This window comes from Lissotriton vulgaris, chromosome 1_1 (assembly GCF_964263255.1).
Source record: "Lissotriton vulgaris chromosome 1_1, aLisVul1.2, whole genome shotgun sequence".
Taxonomy (NCBI): domain Eukaryota; kingdom Metazoa; phylum Chordata; class Amphibia; order Caudata; family Salamandridae; genus Lissotriton; species Lissotriton vulgaris.
Window position 1 is genome coordinate 1666493741 of NC_141685.1, and position 20496 is coordinate 1666514236.

Below are 20496 nucleotides of genomic sequence, written 5' to 3' on the forward strand. Positions count from 1 at the left end.
TATACTTTGAGCACTTCATGCATCTTTTCATACTTCACACTGTCCCTTTTTAGTAAGATCATCCTGACTGTCAGGCCTGCATTTGACATATGTTTAAACGTGTGCATATGTATGTGTGCTCCTGTAAACTACGTGACACCGCTTCTGAGGTATGAGCGCCGCTCACCAATACGTTACCAGCTGTTCCCAAACTCTTTTTATAGAACAGAGATTTGAAGGGATTCAAGAACATTTAAATTTTCACAATGTTTATCACCCTGCCTGCCACTGATACGCCTAAAACTCCCTACGCTGTGAATGCAAGTCAATAAAAAGCACTTCCACATAAAAGCCAACATTTTAGGACAGGAAAGTGGAAAATAGTGGATAAAAACAATAAATATATATATAACAAATTGTGAGACAGTATTTTCCACATTGGCTTCTATTGTAATTGCATTTGTACAGCACTTACTACCCTTGACGAGGCGTCGAATCGCTTTTTCAGCTAGTAGCACGCTACTCCGGGACTCATAGAGGATTATTATTATTATTAAATTAAATTTATAAGGCACTAAGCACCTGGAGGTTTCCCGGCGCCATAGGACCACACGCAACAGAGAGAACCACGTCTACTGGTTGAATAGCCAGGTTTTGAGGCCTTTACGAAAGATCTTATGGCTGGTTTCATGCCAAAGAGATGAAGGTAGCGAATTTGTCCAAATGCTGCCGAAGTGTTTCTGTAACTCCTAGGAGTGTTGACTCTGGAGTACCCAGCTCTAAAGCCTGATTGAGACACATGTAAGATTTGATGGGTTTCCACATACTGCGAAAGTAGTTGATTCACATGTTTTTCCAAAATTTTTGAGAAAGCGGGTAGCAAGGAGATCGGGCGGAAGTTTGACGGTATTCGTTTTTTTCTAAAGTGGATGAACCATTGCGTGTTTCCATTCGGGTGGTAAGGTGGCTTCTCTCAGTGACGCATTAAGTAAATCCCTAATAAGTATCAAAAAGTTGGGTTCTAATTTTTGAAAAATGTGGACAGGGAGCAGGTCATTAGGGGAGCCCGATTTAAGATTATTTAGAATGGAATAAAAAAAAAAAAGGGGTCTAATGGCTGCCAATTAGTAATATTGTGACTAGAAGCAGAGTCAGGCGTCCCATTTGGCGTGATACAGCCTAACGAGGGCAGGGAATTAGTTAACGGCTGTTCGACATTACCTGTAGTTGTACTTACATCAGAATAAATCTTCTCATCTTCCTCAATAAAGAACTTCGCCACATTTTCTCAGTGTGTTTCATCTAATACCGGGGGCGTCGGTTGACAAGATGCTCCTGAGAGCTCCTTACCTATTTTAAACAATACTTTAAAATGTATTATGTGTAGATACAATAGTATTGCTCGTGTGTTCAGCACAAGCAGCTTTACACAGAGCGTTGTATTCTCTCTCAGCAAGTTTATAGCTCTGCTTGGATTCAGGAGCGTAATCTTTTCTCCCATATCTTTCCAAAGCTTTGCATTTGTTTTTTTCGACTTTCAACTTTTCTGTAAACCAAGGAGCAGGAGGACGATGATTATTTATTTTCTCACAGATGTTGTGATCCAAGTGAGGATAGTATATGCATCCGAAATTCTTGTGGAAGAAATAACCAGAATATTGCTTGCAAGATGGAGGTTGAGAGAATCAACATCTAATTTCTTCCAGTACTTAGAGTCGGGTACGGAGGTGAGAGGACTGTCCAGCCGCGAATCAATCACCACCTTAAAACTGACCAGTTTTAGTGTTAAATTAGTATAGTGAAACATGCAAGTACATTTTAAGTGGTGGATATGTTAAGCAGTTATTTGGATTTGGAAGGATAGAAGAGGAAAGAAGGTTTGTATTTCTATAGCACTTCTAACCCCTGATGGCGAGTAGCACGCTACTCCGGAAACCCATAAAGGATTAGTGGTGAATTAGTATGGTGAAATATGAAAGTAATTCGAGTGGTGGATATTAGTCAGTTATTTGGAGTGAGAAGGATAGCGGAGGGATAGAAAGGAAAGAAAGGTTTTTGGAGGGCAAGAGTCAGAGGGAAGAGTTTAGAAAGGTTTGTTTTGGGGATCGGTATTGTAAAGATGATGCAAGGAGGGGTAGAGTAGGAGAGAGTCAAGAAAGGGTTATTTTGGGGAACATAGTAGTGGTATGGGAGAGTGGGTGCAGAGGATATAATGATAGATGTATAAGGTGAGAGAGGGTAGTGAATTGGAAAGAGTTGTAGAAAGAAATTTGAGATGAGTTAGAAAGTTGGGCTAGAAGAAATATTGAGAGAAGTATAGGCTGAGAAATAGGGTAGTGGATTGGAAATGCTAAATTAGAAGAAAGTGATAATTATATAGATCCATAAGTACATTGACAGTATATAGATGCATAAAGGAAGTAATTATATGCAGTTTAAAGATATTGATAGAGGTACAGGATGAGAAACAGAGTAGTGCATTGGATATGCTTTTTCAGGAGAAAAGTAAGACACACAGATCCAAGTACATGGAGGTACATAGATGCACAATGGAAGCAAGTACATGTAGACCAAAGATGATTTTGTGTGTGTTTTTTTTGTTGTTTTTATAACGACATAATTATTGTACATGTTTATACAAAGCAATAAACAAAGAAAGGCATGTATCTATAGTGAAAATAAATGATTATATACAGAGCGACAAATACATATGGTGTTTGAAGCAAATGCAATTTCAGGAGGGAGACAGCAAAAATAAATCAATTTTTGGCTTGAAAAATCTAGTCTCTCGTCTAAATCGGGTCTACTGACATGTATGCTTCTAGTCTCGTTCAGCAAACCATCTTCTTTAGTTGGGTACACCACGGAGATTGTGAGGAATCTCACAATGAAATAAAAATAAACATTTGCAAAGCGCTCTACCACCCTAAGGTGTCTAGACACTAACCACCGGAGGTGAGCATAAAGAGAAAAGAAGGTGGACTATTCACGCTGAAAATTGAAAAGCCACGTTTTAAATGCTTTACTAAAACCAAATAGGTCATTTTTTTTCTTTAAATGGAGGGGCATGGAGTTCCATAGTTTGGTGGTGCATAAACCAAAACTTGTCGCCCCAAGACAATTTTTTTAATTTAGGTATTACTAGATGGAAAACGGAGGATGACCACAGCAATCTAGACAAATATGGCTGAAAGAGTTGTCTAAGATAGACTGGGTCGGGCCAGAGTTTTGCAATGCTTTGAACATGATGCAGAGGGCTTTACAGTCAATATGCTGTTTAACTGGCAGCCAGTAAATCTGCAGCAGAGCCTGCGATGAAGAATTGTGTTTGGAGAAGCCCAACAGCAACCGGGCTGCCGTGTACTTCAGAACCTTAAATTTCCGCAGAAATCTTCTCTGAATATTGGTTGATAGAGCATTGCAATTTTCCAATCTTGAGAGAACAAGAGAACAGAACACGATTTTTTGTAGCACTTTTGGAATAAAAGATTCATCACTTCCAACCTAAATCACCAGTATACGTCCCTAATTACATAGGGAAACATGCTGCTTCTCTCTCCCCTATCGCTATCTAATGTCTCTTACCTGAGTTTCTCCGGTTACTCCTCGACTGAAGCAGCATTCTATACAGCACACCGCCCCTTACTAAAGGGATTATTTGATACAACTATTTCCCATGGCTACTCAGTGGTTCAAAGTCATTGGACACCTCCACTAGCCAGTCCTGGATTTTAAACCAACAGCAGTTCACAGCTGGGCTAAGACCCGAAAAGCTGCGTGCAAATAAATGTTTATAAACAAAGTAATGTCAGGTGATGCCGAGTCACTTGACAGCATACATGCCAATCGACCCGATTCAGGAGGGATACTACCGACTTTTCAAGCCAAAAATGTCTTTATTCTAGCGGTCTCCCGCCTGAAACTGCATTTTCTACAAGAGAAGTCAATGGGGAATTTTCATTCTCCCGATTTTTTATTTCAAATCTCCCACGTCCCTGTCCTAAAATGTTGGCATGTATGCTTGACAGCTAACAGTTTCCCAAAACCTTCATCCAAATTTCAAGATTCATCCTCACTACTAACACAACTTCCTGTACTGCCTCTCAGCCATTTCGCAGTGCTTGCCAGTCTCGGGCTCAATTTTTAGACCGATCTGCAAGCTGAAATCTGCTTTCCATAATTCCTCTACGTTGAAGAACTTGTGTGAGCATATCATTCATACTGTAACATCACCCTTCTAATAACTGTTCCCTTCCACCTGCACAGGACCGGTGCATTCACCTCTCTGCAAAGCCTGACTGTTCGACCGCGATCCCCTCGCTGATGAGCTCGCGAATTTTCTGCGGAGTCACCACGGGGGAAGACAACTGTCCATTCGAATTTTCATGTTTCCCTCCAGCAGTGCTGGACAGCGCCATCTTGAGCGTATCTTGTACACCCCAGGTTCAGCCACTAACCCAAAGACGCAACAATTCACTTCCGGCGTCACAAAAGTTCAGCTTTGTAGAAACAGAAGAAAGACTAGAAAAACACTAGCAAAATAGTTACATGTACGTTACCGTATATGCAAATAGTTTCTATTTATGTGTTTAAATTGCATTTATTTAGCTTTACTACCCCTAACGAGGCGTTGTGGGTGATTCCTGGATGACTATAAAGTCAAACGATATCATTTAATCGTTCTCCCTCTTAGAAAGGCAAATTAAACTAACCTCTACTATTTGTTGTAAACTGTATTGTAGCCTAGTCGCATTTATATAGCGCTGTCTAAATCTCAGGAGGCGTTGATTCAGTGGTAATTAAGAATCACGGTGACAGGAGTTAGGTGTTATTACTAGAGCAAGTTAATGTATGTGGAACAAGCATTTGCAATGCAAAAGGTATCGCATTCACACGAGTTTCTTTTAGTTATGTTTTGGGTTTAAAAACATAAATTAAAGGCATTGTCATTTACAATACCAATAGCTTAAACTCTGCCACATGCCAGACCTATTGCATTGCAATAAAGGACCCTTCTTGACTGCTTGTTGGATTGTAAATATCAGAGGAAGAAACTGCGACGTCTCCAAAGTAGTGATAAATAGTGCAGTGAAGAAGATGTGTAAGTGTTGTAAATTACACAGGCACAAAATGTGAAGTGCGAGTTACATATGATCTGAGCAATAAACACTAACAAAGCGCTCCAACACCTTTCGTTCTGTGATTACACTGTTGTGGCTCAGGAGGAGGAGCAGTGGGGGGGGGCTATTTCATGCCCTTCTTGGTGATTTGAGTGTGCATTCTGGCATTGTGTAATGTCATTGCTATCTTTGGCCTAATAAAAAATACTCCAGCTATAGTAGGGCCTTGGCTTCACCTTCTGGTGCAGGGCGGGCTGTGCTTTATGGCAGGCATGGAGGGAAGGAGGGTTGGTATCGGCTGCAACTCTGGCCTCGTACACGAGCCCAACCTCGATCCTGCAATCATGGCTAATTACCGTCCGATCTCCCTCCTGCCATGGTTGGTTAAGCTGCTAGAGAAGCATATCAACTCCATTCTGGTCAACCATCTGGAGTCTAACAACCTACTCCATGACTCTTGTTATGATGTATCTAGTGATGTTATCACTTACCTTGTTTCTTCTATCTGTGTTCATCTTACCTCATTGTAGAATTCTCATTCATTCTATGTTCTTAAGAATGTCAGGCACTCAGCACTCGACATCTGGCAGTTGTCAAGGGTGTTGGATGCAAAGTTACTCTCTCTGGAATAAATTACTTCATTTCCATCAGAAGTGTCCGTGTTTCCATCACAACAACTCTCAAGCAGGCTTCCGCCCAAAGCTCGGGACAGAAGTTGCCCTTTTAGCAGTGACAGAATCAGCTCGAAAGGTACCTGGACCAAGGCGGCACTACAGCAATTATTTTGCTGGATCTTAGTGCCGCCTTTGAGACAGTGGATCATAACATCCTGCTCTCACGCATAAGACACCTCGTAGTCACAGGGCTAGCTCTCACCTGGCTGCAATCCTTTTTGGAAGATCGGGTGTTTCTGGTATCGTTGGGTGCCACCCAATCCAAACCATGGCCCCTCAACTGCGGGTTCTCTCATTGTTCTTCCCTAAGTCCCACCCTTTTTAATATTTATATGGAGACCTTAGCGGAGATAGTGCGCCCCTTCGGCATTGAAATTGTCACCTACGCAGACGACACCCAACTGGTGGTTGGTTTCAACCATTCCGAGAGCTCGTCTAGCACCCTGGGCAGCTGCATGGAAGCAGTAGCCAATTGGATGGCACTCTCCCATCTAAAAATAAATGGGGGCAAGACGGAACTGATGCTCCTGGGTAAGACTCCATCACCCAGAGTACCCATTGACTGGCCGCTCTGTATGGGCACTCTACCAGAGCCCAAAGACCAGATCAAAAGTCTTGGATTATGGCTAGACAGTTCCTTAGGCTTCCACCACCAAGCCACCAAGCTGTCGGCTACTTTCTTCGGCCTGATGAGGATGCTGAGGAAAATTCTGCCTCTCCTCCCCTTTCAGGCTCGTAGGATCATGGTGCAGGCTATTATCTTGTCCCGCCTTGACTACGGGAACGCCCTGTACTTAGGCACTCCAGCGAGCTCCATCAAAAAACTTCAGGTCATCCAGAACTCTGCAGCACGCCTACTGCTGGGACTGCCTTGGAGGCACTCAGGGTCAGCCGTCTTGAAAAAACTCCATTGGCTGCCTATTCAGGCCAGGATCCAATTCAAGGCGATGTGCATAGCCCATAAAGCTATGTGGCACACAAGCAGGCCCTGCATTGATCCGCTCCCTAGTCACCCCCTTCCACCCCCCAAGAATCCTACGCTCCAGTACCACCTTCCTGGCAGCAACTAGGAAAATTAAACGAGCTAGATGGGGGGTGGGGGGGGCGTTCGTTCTCATGGAATGCCGTCTCCTGTTGGAACTCCATGCCCCTTACCCTACGCAGTGAACCAGACCTACTCAAGTTTCGCAAAATTTTGAAAACCTTCCTCTTCCACTAACTGCACAGTCTAATGGTGGCCGTCACTCACCTGTCCTAAGCGCTACGAGGCCTCAGGGTAGAAGTGCGCTCTATAAAACTCCATTTCATTTCATTTCATTATTACTAGTGAGCGAGAGGCTCTGAGGTGGTGGTATTGGTATCGGTGGTGGTGGGTTGGTATTGGTGGTGGTTGTGGTTGTGGTATTTGTATTGGGGGTATTGGTGGTGGTGGCATTGGTGGTATTGGTGGTGGTGGTATTGTTGGTGGTGATGGTATTGGTGGTGGCTGTATTGGTATTGGTGGTGGTGGTATAGGTATTGGTGGTGGTATTAGTAGTGGTCGTACTGGTATTGGGATAGTGGTATTGATGGTGGTGGTATTGGTATTGGTGGTGGTATTGGTATTGGTGGTGGTGGTACTGGTATTGGTGGTGGTGGTGGTATTGGTGATGGTGGTATTGGTGGTGGTGGTATTGGAGGTGGCATTGGTATTAGTGTTGGTGGTGGTATTGGTATTGGTGATGGTTGGGGTGATATTGGTGGTGCTATTGGTGGTGGTGGTGCTATTGGTGGTGGTGGTATTGGTGTTGGTGGTGGTATTGGTGGTGGTGCTATTGGTGGTAATATTGGTGGTGGTATTAGTGGTGGTGGAGGTATTGGTGGTGGTGGTATTGATGGTGGTGGTATTGGTAGTGCTGGTATTGGTGGTGGTGAAGGTGGTGGTGGTATTGGTGGTGGTATTGGCAGTGGTGGTGGTATTGGTGGAGGTGGTGGTATTGATTGTGGCAGTATTAGTGGTGATATTGGTGGTGGTGGTATTGGTGGTGGTGGTGGAGGTGGTGGTATTGGTGTAGTGGTGTTGTTGTTAATAAAACAGGCTTTTGAAAACAACCCATCAGGTGGCTTTAGTACAGAAGACATGTAATACACATGTGCTGTTGTCAGCTTCAGCCCATTAGTACAGGATTATGTGCTACCTGGAATTAACATGACTTAATTTGCTAATCATTTCTAAATTCATTTTACTTGGGGGGGGTTAAGCATATCAAACAGTTGAAGGAGTATACCCTGAAGACACAACGATGTCCCCGTGGTATAAGAAGAGGTGCACAAAAAGGAGAACATTCTTCCTTTTTAAGAAGACCCCTCACTCACCAACCTAGTTGGTGACATGCTTCATCATTGGGGTCCCACCAGAATAGCCGAGTGCTATCCGGGTGTGCTTCAACACCTGATTACAATGGAGCAGGTTTTTTTCAGTGGTGCAAGTGAGTGAAAGCAAGTGAATTAAATTTGCCAGATTTAACTCCCTAAAATACTTTAATCTGGAGCAACTGGACAATGCTAAAAACTGTGTAAGATGCCGTGCTCGGTTAGATTGACCTCCGGTATCTTGATGGTGATAAAAAGTGAAAAGTGGTCTACATGTTTCAACCTGATGGCGATATTACCAGGTTTTCTTCAGGACCTAGTTACGTGACCTGAATGGTCTACACTCGCTGAGGTGTACTCAACCCTTGGTCACTTCGAAACCAAACCATGTACTCACAATCTGGCGCCCTCTCTTCAATTATAGAAAGGGAAATTCTGGGGAAAAAAACCAATCCACGCAAAATGAGTAAAATACGTGTGCCGTGGCTCAGAGATAGGGATAGGTGCTCCTCTCATACAAGATCCAGTGTATTTATCGTTAAAATGCACGTACTGTGACAGGTGATTGGTGCTTATCACGCCCGGTGTTCCCCACGTAATGCAAGTCAATTGTGAATTACAACAGCCAGTCGCACATTCACTCTGGGCTCATAGTCAGCCCGTATTTTTATATTGCAACCCACATACAGCATTCATTTATGGTGTGTGTCTAAACGCTCGATCCACTGGTTAGAGCATATAATCACGGTGAAGCACTCCAGTTAAAAAAGCATGCATGCTTATTATGTGCTTGAAATGGAACTGCTGTGAAGAACAAAAGGGGAAATGAAGGCTCACTAGAGATGCAATGGAATTGTGCTTCATAGAAGCCGGGGTCAGGGGGCTGGCTCTAGTCACACTCTACGGAGGTAAGCAAAATGATACTTTAGAGCGTTCGCATTGCAGATACCTGAGAAGTGGTTTGTGGAGAAGCGGAGCCCACCCGCATTGTGCCAGGAATACTTACTGCAACAAACCATGCCACCCGCTGCTATGCCTATTCTTGGACCCGTCACGGCGACCCGAGGATCACCGTGTGTGTGTGTGTGTTTCCTCACTGTTTTACCAGGACCGATCAGGGAGCCCTTCCGGGTGCGTCACAATAGACATAGTCACATGGGCGCGTGACCACGTCAGAGGGGGCTGCCACGTTGTTAAGGACGCTGTTCCAGGGTGCGTTAGGATAGTGTGTGGGGGGTGTGGCCAAAAAATACAGCGATGACGCTTGTTTGGATTGAGGGATAAAAATCCCTACGTTAGAGCCCTACTAGGATCGGGAGCATATACCGAGTAAGGCATCTCTGCATTCTCTATAAGCGCACTGCATAGTGAGGTAATACAACTGATCACGCTATTGAAAATGCTTGTTTAATATAACTCTAGAAGTGTCTGAAGGTGATTCAGTTCACAACGTACTATTCAAAAAGAAAACATTATTAGCAGCCCACCAGTGGATACTTTAATCTAAAACGGAGTGTTCTTGTATTTAAAACTAGTAAGGAAAATAATTTTGGTCCATGCTTAATTAACATGTGAACCTATATATTGATTCTATTTCCTGCTGCACAGACACACTCAAGAACCATCTTTATTAGTCCAAACAGTGGGTGAGTCACTCCAGGGTAGCAGTGTTCACATTGCTGAATGGCCCCTTATTTGGCAGGGATGTGCAATGTTTGGCTGGTCGAGCCCATGACACTGTGGTCTTGTAATCACTGCAATAATACAAATGATCATTAACAGTGTAAGATTTTACCCACTGTGAATCATCGCCCTGATTTCAAAAGCTCTTTAACTCAAACAATTAACGGACACTCATTAAAACACAAACATGCCTGAACAATGTAATAGTGCAGCTAACAAGACCCACTACTATAGCCTTATAGCCCGCCGTAGCGGGCTATACCGGCTATTAAAAGCCCGTTGAATCGTTAAAGGCCCGAGCCGAAGGCGAGGGACTTTAACGAGACAGCGGGACTTTAATAGCCGGTATAGCCCTGCTACGAAGGGCTATAAGGCTATTAGAACATTCTGCCACTAGAGGGCAGAATTTTCTAACAAATTAAACAAAGGGTTCTCGAAGCTCGAGGGGATATAAATCCCCTCGAGCTTCGAGAAGCCTTTGTAGAACATTGGAATGTTGCTCTGCGGGCCTTTACCGGCCTGAAGAAGCATGGAGCACTCCATTGTCTGCAATGGAGCTCCCAACATTCCAATGTTCTAATAAGTCTTAAGGCACTTTGGAAAGTTTGTAACAGAACGGCGGTGCTGGCAGACTTCGTGGACATGTTTATCAATCCTGGGCTGATGAAATGCTGCAGTGATATATTCAATTGTTTTGCTCATTAGTGAGTTGTTTGTTCATCAAGTGCAGGACGAATCCAACTGTGGTAAGATGAGCAGAGTGTGTTACGGAGCAGGCGGCAGCTCCAGGCTCCCAACAGGTAGTGTGGAGTGGGAGCGTTTAAGATTAGGAGGGTAGCAACACTGACAGCGTAAAACAGTGGCCGAAGCCTAATAAACAAGAAATGCGTGTGAGAGAGAGGGGGAGCAGGAGGTCAGCCCGGGAGTGGTGTGTGCGTGCGCTCGCAGTCTGCTCATTTTCAAGCACTGCACTCGTGCTTGTGGTGCGCCCCTACTCGTTCCCGCAAGGTGGATGCCGCCGCAAGCACAAGTGTGTGCTTGAAAATGAGCAAAGCGATTGCTAAAGGCCCTCCTATGACAAAAAACAACAAAGGCACCCAACGAGTCAGCATAGGACCTCGGGGAACATATTTTTTAAGCAACAGTGGTCCCATGCATTAATAAGTATAGGATAACAATAAATATAGACACAGTGGAACTATATTGAGTATTGTGATTTGTCCAGCCGGACAGGGATCACTAATTTTTACTTGTAAAAGGTTTCAACAAGTAATTGCCTTACATTCAAGAGAGTGGGACACAAGCCCGTGCCCAAACATTTACAAATTGGCAAAGTGAAGGAAATAGGAAAGGCAGAAGGGAGAGAGTTTTTTAGGCAAAGAGTGAGAGATTTCTGAGAATTGATGAATGACAGAAATTCAAAGACCACCTTCATTGTTAGTTTTAAGCATGCTGCTAGTTCATCATTTCCCATATGGAATTTTAATCACGCTCACTTGATGTCACTCTATGAACTGTTTTGATAGGTTATTCTCCCTTGATGATATTTCTACATTTTCTTTTCCCTTAGGCTACTGTGTAACATTCTTTAGGCTTTAATGATTGTCCTGATGATGATCCCATGTATTGTTGTTAAGGGATCGAAATGCCGTCGACTTGTTTAGACACTGTATTTAAATGTATAACGATTGTGCTATACTTATGATGGTGTCTTTGAATTTCTGTCATTCATCAATTCTCAGAAATCTCTCACTCTTTGCCTAAAAAACTCTCTCCCTTCTGCCTTTCCTATTTCCTTCACTTTGCCAATTTGTAAACGTTTGGGCACAGGCTTGTGTCCCACTCTCTTGAATGTAAGGGAATTCCGTGTTGAAACCTTTTACAAGTAAAAATTAGTGATCCCTGTCCGGCTGGACAAATCACAATACTCAATATAGTTCCACTGTGTCTATATTTATTGTTTTCCTATACTTATTAATGCATGGGACCACTGTTGCTTAAAAAATAAAGGCCCTCCTAAGCAGCGCATGTTCCAAACTTTACACCATTAAAAAAAAATCTTTAGTTCTAAAGTTTTAAGAAATTGCACTCATTTATTATATAGAGGAGTATATTTGCAGTGCAATCTAATGAAATCTCCTAAACATGGTTAATTTTAAAGTGTGAAACTAAGGTAACAGCAAAAGTTTCCCGGTTTTATATAAACCAGGACAGAAAAGGGGAAAACATAGCGCCCACTAGTTGAGCGGTGGCGCACGTCCTAAGCTAGCGCTCTCACTCCCCTAGTTTGGAGGCGTTCTCATTGTGTGCCGAGCCTGGGAGTTCCGCCGACCCTCTCTCATCTAATTCAGTGCCTTTGAGGAATTTTTCCCGAGGTGAATAGGTGCCCCGAGGAGTCTACCTCACGTCTGCTCCTCTTGCCGCATTGGTCCGGAGCCGCCCTGGAGCTGAGACGCGGTCGGAGAGCTGCGGCCCGCAGCCTCCTCCAGATGAATAGCGGCAGAGCTAGAACAAGCACCGGTGGTGGTATCGGCGCTTTCTTCCCTCGAGTGGCCGGTGGAGAGGCAAGCTGTGCTGAAGACACGAGGACAACGAGGGCAGCGAGGAGAGTGGCACCAGCGGCGGAGGTGGTGGAGGTGATAAGAGCGAGATTCCCTCTTTACAAGAGGGGTCTCAAACTGTAGTGCAGGAGCAGGCGATAGAGTCAGGCCCCCCATACTCAATATCAGTGCCAGTAAGAAAGGAGGTAAGAGGAGGGGGAAGCGGGGGAAGTGTACACCCAGACAAGCTGCACAGCCTGGTAGTCTAGAGGGGCAGGATAAAGAGAGGTGCATCCCTAAAGATACAACAGATATAGCTGAGGCAAAAGAGATATTGGGGGCTCAACATCAAGAAGGATCAGCTAAAGGGGAAACTTCCTCTGTCCACAGTACTGCCTTCCTGAACTACCAGGTGAAGGGAAGGAGCATAAAGGGAGTTAGAAATAAAGGCCCTGCCAAAGGATCTACTAAAAATAACACTGTAAGAGTCACACCATCTCTACGCTCGTTCTTCAAGGTACAGCCTCAGATCCTTACTATCTCAAAACAGGAGAGGGTCCCCCGACTTCACGGCCCTATCACCCCCGGTAAAAACTCTGCCATTATGGAATCTAAAGAAACCCCCGAAATCTCCAGCAGTATGCCCAAGTCCACGCTCACGAACACCAGTTCCACCACTCCCGAAATCTCTATGTCACCCTCTGTGCTACCCTTAGCATCTAGGCCCTCGGAAGTCTTTGAGACAATCCTAGAACAGCAGACTAAGCAACAGGGACAGATCGATAGAGGAGGGGTAGAGAGTTCAGCAGGGAGCTCAATAGAAGTTCTATTTGCTTCCTTAAAAGAAGACATAAAACAAGGCTTTGCAGTGTCAGCAGATAACCAGACCGAGATTAGAGCGGCATGTGAAATCCTGGAAAAAAAGTGGACTTACTAAATTCAAGAACTGAATCCTTGGAGAACTCGGTTGATGAGCTAAAGGCGAATCTGGGGTCAGCAGAAAAAAAAAATCAAACTTTACGCAGAGATGGAGATGCCCTATGGGATAGAATGGAGACACTCGAAAATAATTCTCGTAGAAATAACCTACGTCTTTTGAAAGTTCCTGAGGGTAAGGAAGGGGCAGACATTAAGACCTTTGTCGTCGCACTGCTTAAGGAGGCTTTAAATCTCGAGGAGTCTGTGGGCTTTTTGGAAAAGGATATACAGAGAATCCACAGAGACCCTTTTCGCCTCAATCCGAGTAGACCTAAACCTAGGAAGATTCTTATTAATTTCCTTATCTATGCGGTTAAGGAGAAGATTTTAAATTTGGCTTTGAAGGGCAAATCCTTGAGAGGTTCTGATTTTTCTTTTGAGGTGTGTTCGGACCTTTCTAAAGTCACACTAGAGCGCCAGTGGGAACTGGGTCAAAGGATGGACAAATTTAGGAAAGTCGGTGCTACAGTTCAACTGAAATTTCCCGCTTTTCTAAAAATAATGTTCAATAACAAGATGTATAACATCAGATCTCCATATGAGGCAGACGAGCTACTAGAATCCCTAAGCAATGTTTCTCTTGAGAAGGAATGATTAGGGTATGGTAGGGTCGTTCTGCTCTGAGTTTCTCTTCCTGTGGGGGTCCTATGTATTATCCTATTTAGAGAGGGCTGACTATGTGGAGATTGAGGCTTCTTTCCTTTAATCCTTTAATCCCTTTCCAATCCCAATTCTCTAATCTGTTTTGTATGTCTCAGGAATGATATTTGGGTAAGAAAACTAGATATTGGAAGGCATACGATAAAATAGATTGATGTTTTATAAGCTGAGTATGCCGCCATGTGGAGGATAGAAAGGGGTAAACTGAAAAAGGGGAAAAAAAACAATTAAAAAAACGGATTTGGGGTTAAAGAAAAGTAATTAAAAAATCTATAGAGAAAGCACATATTAACACACAATGAGGTTGGTTGGCTCTTTGTTTTTTTTTTTTTTTAACACAACGGCACAGACACAACACAGGGGAAAGGGGTGGGGAGAGTGGCTGTAGGATATAAACCTGGTCATTCACCAGACCAGAGAAAAAAGGGAAGGGTTTCCCAAAGGGGAGGGGGGTGCTAGGAGCTGGGGGGCGCACAGAGGGTATAAGGGTAAAAATTCCTCATTTACCGAGACCCTGCCAGTACTACTTATGCCAAAGCTCAGGAGTGGTCTCAGAGATGGTGTCTATAAAGCCGTTTGGGCTCAGGGAAGGCTAGGACCAGTTTGCCGGGTTGGAAGGTCAGTGGGACACCTGTCGAGGTAAAGGAAGAAATATCATGACCCCTCTGCAGATTTTGTCCTGGAATGTCAATGGCCTGCGCACGAAGGGTAGAAGAGCCCGAATTCTACAATATCTAAGAGACTCTCCGGCGCAGGTCATTGTCATCCAGGAAACCCATCTTCTTAAAACCGAGACAAAAGAAATGCTAAAAAAACAGAAATGGGTGGACGTTTTTATCTGCACTGACCAGACGGCAAATAGCAGAGGAGTGTTGTTCTTATTTAAAAAACAAGCCAATACCCAAATATTGAAACATAGGGAAGACCTTAGTGGTAGATGGCTTATTCTGAGGATCTCTTTAGGAGGTATATTTTTCTCTTTAGTGGGATACTATGGTCCGAATCAGGATGATGTCTCAATCTAAATGCCATTCGTTGCCATCTTATCGACTTCCCAGATCCTGTAATTTGGGTAGGCGATTTTAACATAGTGCTTATTCCTAAATTGGACAAATCGCCAAATACCAGGGCAGTAGTCCCTTCTAAATCTCGGCAGCTGCTCTTGACAATCATGGACCAGATGGGCCTATCTGATTTATTGAGGGAACGGGCGGGAGATCAATTGGGAGTTTCGTTTAGAAATTTGAAATATAAACATAAGTCTAGAATCGACTACGCCTTGATTAGCTATAACCTTAAAGATCGAGTTAAGGATATTGAATATCTGCCGTCACATCTCTATGACCATTCTACAATTTTTTTAAGCTTAGTTTTCACACACCAATAGCAGACTAGGTCCTGGTCCTTCGATCGGACCATTTGGCTGGAGGAAGATGAAATCATTTTTTTCCTCTCGGAGACTAAACATTTCCTTGAAGTGAATTTAGATACAGCCAATATTTTTGTGGTCTGGAACACTCTGAAAGCTTTCTGGAGAGGCTGCATTACCAATAGAGCAACCTTTAGGAAACGGAAATTTAGGGAAGCTACCATGGGCTTGGAAGCAGAAATGAAGGAAATTGAGTATACATTGAATACTCAAATAGGAATTGATTCGAAGGAGGATCTGGACAAACTAGACTTGCTTAAAAAACAGTTGGAGAGTATTCTCCAAGAGAGAATAGCTCATAGATGGGAAGCAAGTAACATTTTCCATTTTTAATTTGGAGAAGGGCAGGTAAATTATTTGCCTGGAAAGTAAAATCAGATCAGGTGCGTAATCACATAAAAGAGATAAAAGTAGTAGATGAGCTATCATCTCGTTCCTCTAATCTAGATATTGGTTCGGCTGTCCGTGATTTTTTTTCAAGACATATATAACGAATCTATCATCGATGACAGTGATAAAAGAAAAAAGTGGTTGGAGAAGGTCATCCTACCTACCATCACGGAGGATCAAAAATCAGATCTAGAACAGGAAATAACAGTAGAGGAAGTAAGAAGGGTCATCAACCAGTCCAAAAGAGGGAAGGCGGCTGGCCCAGATGGGCTTACAGGGGAGCTATACCGATCTTTAAAAGAGATCATTATACCAGTACTTTGAGGTAATATAAATTTTATGGTCATGTTGTGTTCCCTAGCGAGTACCCCACCGACTCCATGTACGAGTTAAAAGTGCATGTAACTTCCCTCCTGTACCAGCTATGAAGACGCAAATACATTTGCGTCCAACGTTAACTTGTCCTCTTTCAGACCCACCATGAATGGGTTTGATGGTCCGTTCCTAAGTATGCTATGCCAACGTCTTTTTGAAGTATACTCCTACGTTTTTCAGCCTGGCTGAGAGTAGGCCCTGAATCTCTGCCATCGAGCCTCTTTTCTGGCTTCTGACTGCGAGGGCCTCTGCCCAAGCAGCCCCCGTACCCGTGAACTCTGACTTACTTCTAGCGCGGCCCTCCGTGCTCAGCTCAGCCTGCTGCCTGCCAAGATTGACTATAACCTTCGAGTTATCTGTTTTCCTCCCCGAAGATACATTCCAGCCTACTAGCTTCAGTAAACATCCTTCCTCAGCTACAGGGCTAAAGGGCCGACCTGTCTTTATGCAAGTAATTCATAGCCTCTGTTGCCATGCTTCCATGGAAGGCCCCATGCCCCCATGCTTCTCATACAGACACTCAGGCGCTTATACACGCACTCACAGCAAGTATAGAATAGCTTCTGCTCTAGAGACCTTTCTGCCCAGATAGCTTAGTTCCTAAACACCAGATATCAGATATGATAGAAGCACAAGTTGATCTGACATGCCAGACTTCTGTCTCTCCCCGTCAGTGTAAATGTCAAGTCCCCTGCACCCCGTCTATCACACGTCATGCAGCTGCGCGCGCATCCAAGCTTCCGATTTCTGCTGACATTGCAACATTCTGTTAGCACCACCCCTTGGTGCCACCCACTTGCGTCACCTATCAGTGACGTTTCTAGCACACGCCCTAGTTCACGCCTAGTTTACGCCTCTTGATGATGTACTAGCACCACGTGTATACTGTTATCTTGTCTTCTCTCAGCTGTTACGCCTCTTACATTGAACATTATGATGTAAATCAAGTATATAAGCTATGTATTGTCAATAAACGTTAGCGCGCTCATCTATCCCTTCTGACACCCTGTGTGGTGGTCAGAACATGATATCCTGATTCCTTTATGAGGAATAAAACCCTTAGAAACTCTTACACCACGGACTCTGTTTTCCTTCATTTCGATTGAGTTATTATTGATTAAGTACTTACCTGCATAGAAATTAAGAGAGTAAATTAATTATTTACATCATTTTGGCGCCCGAATAGGGACCCCTCCCCCACCTCACGCGCCGGAAGGTGCGTTGCAATCCGTGTCCCCTGCCATCAGTTAGACGGACAACACGTGTACTGGCAGGATTTCCTGCATCCCCCTCTGACACACGGAGGTGACGAAGACTGCGATCAGTGCCCAGACGAGGCGGTGAGGAGTGCGGAGGATCCCGACCAGAGCCCAGCCGAAGGAAGCAAGGTCCGAGGTGTGAAGAGGCCCACCAGTTTTCCGAAGTTTTCCGAAGTTTTCCGAAGTTTTCCGAAGTTTTCCGAAGTTCCGAGTCGAGTCCAGTCGAGTTTTCCGAGGCCTTCTGTTTTCCGTGCTTCCCGGTGAGTACCATTGCTGGGTCGTATCTAGACGGGTTTGGGTACGCAAGTCCGGTCTGCACTGTTTTTAGGCAGTGTATCTGTACTGTTTAGCAGTATATAAAGTATTCCGAATTTCTGCACTGTTACAGCAGTGTATCTGTATCGTTGAGCGGTACATTCAGAGTAGGGGGAAGTTAACTATGTCTTTAAATGTTTCATGTGATTAATGTCGTGGTATGAATGTGATTGTTTTTGTGCATTATTGTGTTTTTGTATAAATAGTTACAGTTGACATTAAGTATCAAGGATCAAGCATTCCAGTATCAAGTAGGCACAATGCCGTTTTTCAACAAATTAAAGCAGATAGGAACTAGGAAAGGGATGTTAGAGGAAGAGATTCCAATCCCCCCTAGGGACACTCCAGGTAATTTTATGTATAATAAACATGGCATAGACGCCATCCTGTATCTAGAGTTATGGACCGATTATACCAAGCACTTAGAGGAAAGATACCGATGGCCAGTTAACGGAACATGGGATGCCGAGTGCATCATAAAGGTAGAAGAAATATTACGGAAAAAGAAAGCTAGACAATCTCAGAAAGACGCCATAGAATTTTGGCGTAAGGAATCACGTAAGCGTGCTGATAGAGCACTCCGTAGAGAAGACAGGCTTAAAGAATCAGAAAAGGCCCAAGAAAACGAATTAGTTACTGAGGGAATTCGAGTAAAAGTAGAACAAATAGATCGTATCCAAAATGGCAAAGTGAACAACATGTATCTTTTGGCCGATGGTACCCCTGACGCCATTTCAGAAATACCGGAAAATTTGCCGTCACCATTAGTTCCAACTAAAGTAATGCATAAGACTACTAAAGACATATTCCTAAATTCATATCTCGAAGATGTAGCGCCAGCTTACACCAATCTGCCTGTTCGTGCCCTGCCTACTGACAGGGCCGGGGGTGGTACTGCCCCCCAAGATCACGCTCAGCCGACACCGAAAAAGACTAGTTCCGTTCCGCCAGCTCCGCCACTTCCCTCACCTAAAACTGATTTACCGAAACCACTTCAATCAGATCCTACTAAGAGACAAATTCAGATACTGACTACACACAGAGATAATGCCCAAGCTTCCGCTTCAGGAGGTGCGACCGCGGGTCTCCAGACCCCGCCACCGACTCACAGATTAAATCTCAGAGGTATGCAGAGTCCTCTTACGCACAGATCCCCCCGTTCTTCTAATTCGTCCCGTCTTGATGCACTAAAAGAAAATATGTCAGTTTGTAGATATGATCCAGAACCTGGACAGGACGACTTAATGGTATTAGCGTCTTTACGGTTAAGATCTGCTACTGATAGTTTGTTATGTTATGCAGGAATGAAGGAACGCCTAGATAGAATTTATGAGTTCGTTCAAACGGGAAAGGACCCCGACAGTATTAAGGATGCCCTGGAGAAACAGAAAGTTAATATGCAAGCACTGATACTCCGATTTTTCATAAATTGTCTAATAAGAGAACGAGACAGGCCCGGAACAGATCAGAGTGAATTAGATGCATTGAGTAAGTGGGGTCAAAATATAGCTGATGGAAAACATGACAGACAAAATTGCATAGAGGCCATGTATAAAAAGATTAAGAAGGCAGTGATAGCAGTACACGACAAAGAGAAAGAAAAGGCTCCCTCCGAGGAGGAAGAAGAATCTGAAGAACTAGAACCAACTACAAGCACTATAGCATATGTAGGTAAGGGAACTTATCTTAGGAAGGGTATCCGTCCAGAAAGCAAGAGAGTTTTCTTCTCTGCCTTAACGAATCCGAATTCTGCTGAGCATCAGTTCCAGGAAACTGATAAACGGCTTCGAGATCGAGTTGGGTACCATGTACTCAATTCTATGGATGAACAAGAACTAGCCCGATCAGCGGTATCATGGGCCGAAAATGCAAACATATATAATGATGACACGGTAGCACAGACATTTCTGAACCTCTCCCCCGACGAACAGAAATTAGCAGGGGTATATATGATTCAACACCTTCTCATCAAATACAGAAAACATTATTCCGATCCAGGTCCCTTACATGAGACACTAGAAGCACTACTGATGGATAGATGGAGAGGCCTAAGCACTAAATTAGTTCAAATAATTCTAGAACAACGACGCAGATATGATACCTTTGTAAGTCCTGAATATGTTCCCGCCCCACCCCCAGAAAGGAAAATGTACCATATGCAGTGCGGGAGTGGTATAGAAAGTCAGAACCCCTTGCGAGAAGTGCACCCTGTTATGGGTGAGGATAAAATTTTGAAACGCGTGTATGTACACACGCCTCTGACTAAGTTAGAACTGTTAGAAATGAAGAAATTAGTACCGTGCCATGATAAAGACCCTGCAGGTTTTCATAGAGAGCTCAAAGATATGTTATTGATGGGGGACTACACATATGATGATATTATGAAAATGTTGAAAGTATTATTGCCTACGGGTATATTCGAGAAATTAAAGGAAAAGGACTGGGAGGTGGGAGACGCAAAGATTGCCTGGGCAGAAATAGAGGATGAAGAAAAGAAACGGGTTCCAGGGTTAGGCCTTGGGGACAAAACTAAAGCATTACCAGGTTTAATAGTACAGGTCCTGCCCAGATTATTGACAACTAGAAAGGAGGATTGGGACGCAATCTCGTCCTGTAAACAGAAACATGATGAAGATACTAGCGACTTTTATTCTAGATTCGAGAAATGTTTTATTATCAATAGTGGCCTCCAGCCAAGTAGCGAGTCGTACCCACATCTTTTCGTATCAAAGTTAGTCGAGA

General features: G+C 43.8%; 1 protein-coding gene across 1 annotated transcript in view; it reads right to left on the reverse strand.

The window, feature by feature from the left end:
• ZC3HC1 (zinc finger C3HC-type containing 1) overlaps window positions 1–4457 on the reverse strand; it is a 133008-nt gene extending 128551 nt beyond the window's left edge. Inside the window, exon 1 of the mRNA XM_086918902.1 lies at window positions 4261–4457. Coding sequence (XP_086775028.1) covers window positions 4261–4397 — 137 coding nt within the window. The 5' untranslated portion in view covers window positions 4398–4457. The remainder of the gene's footprint in view (window positions 1–4260) is intronic.
• Window positions 4458–20496: the final 16039 nt, after the last annotated feature.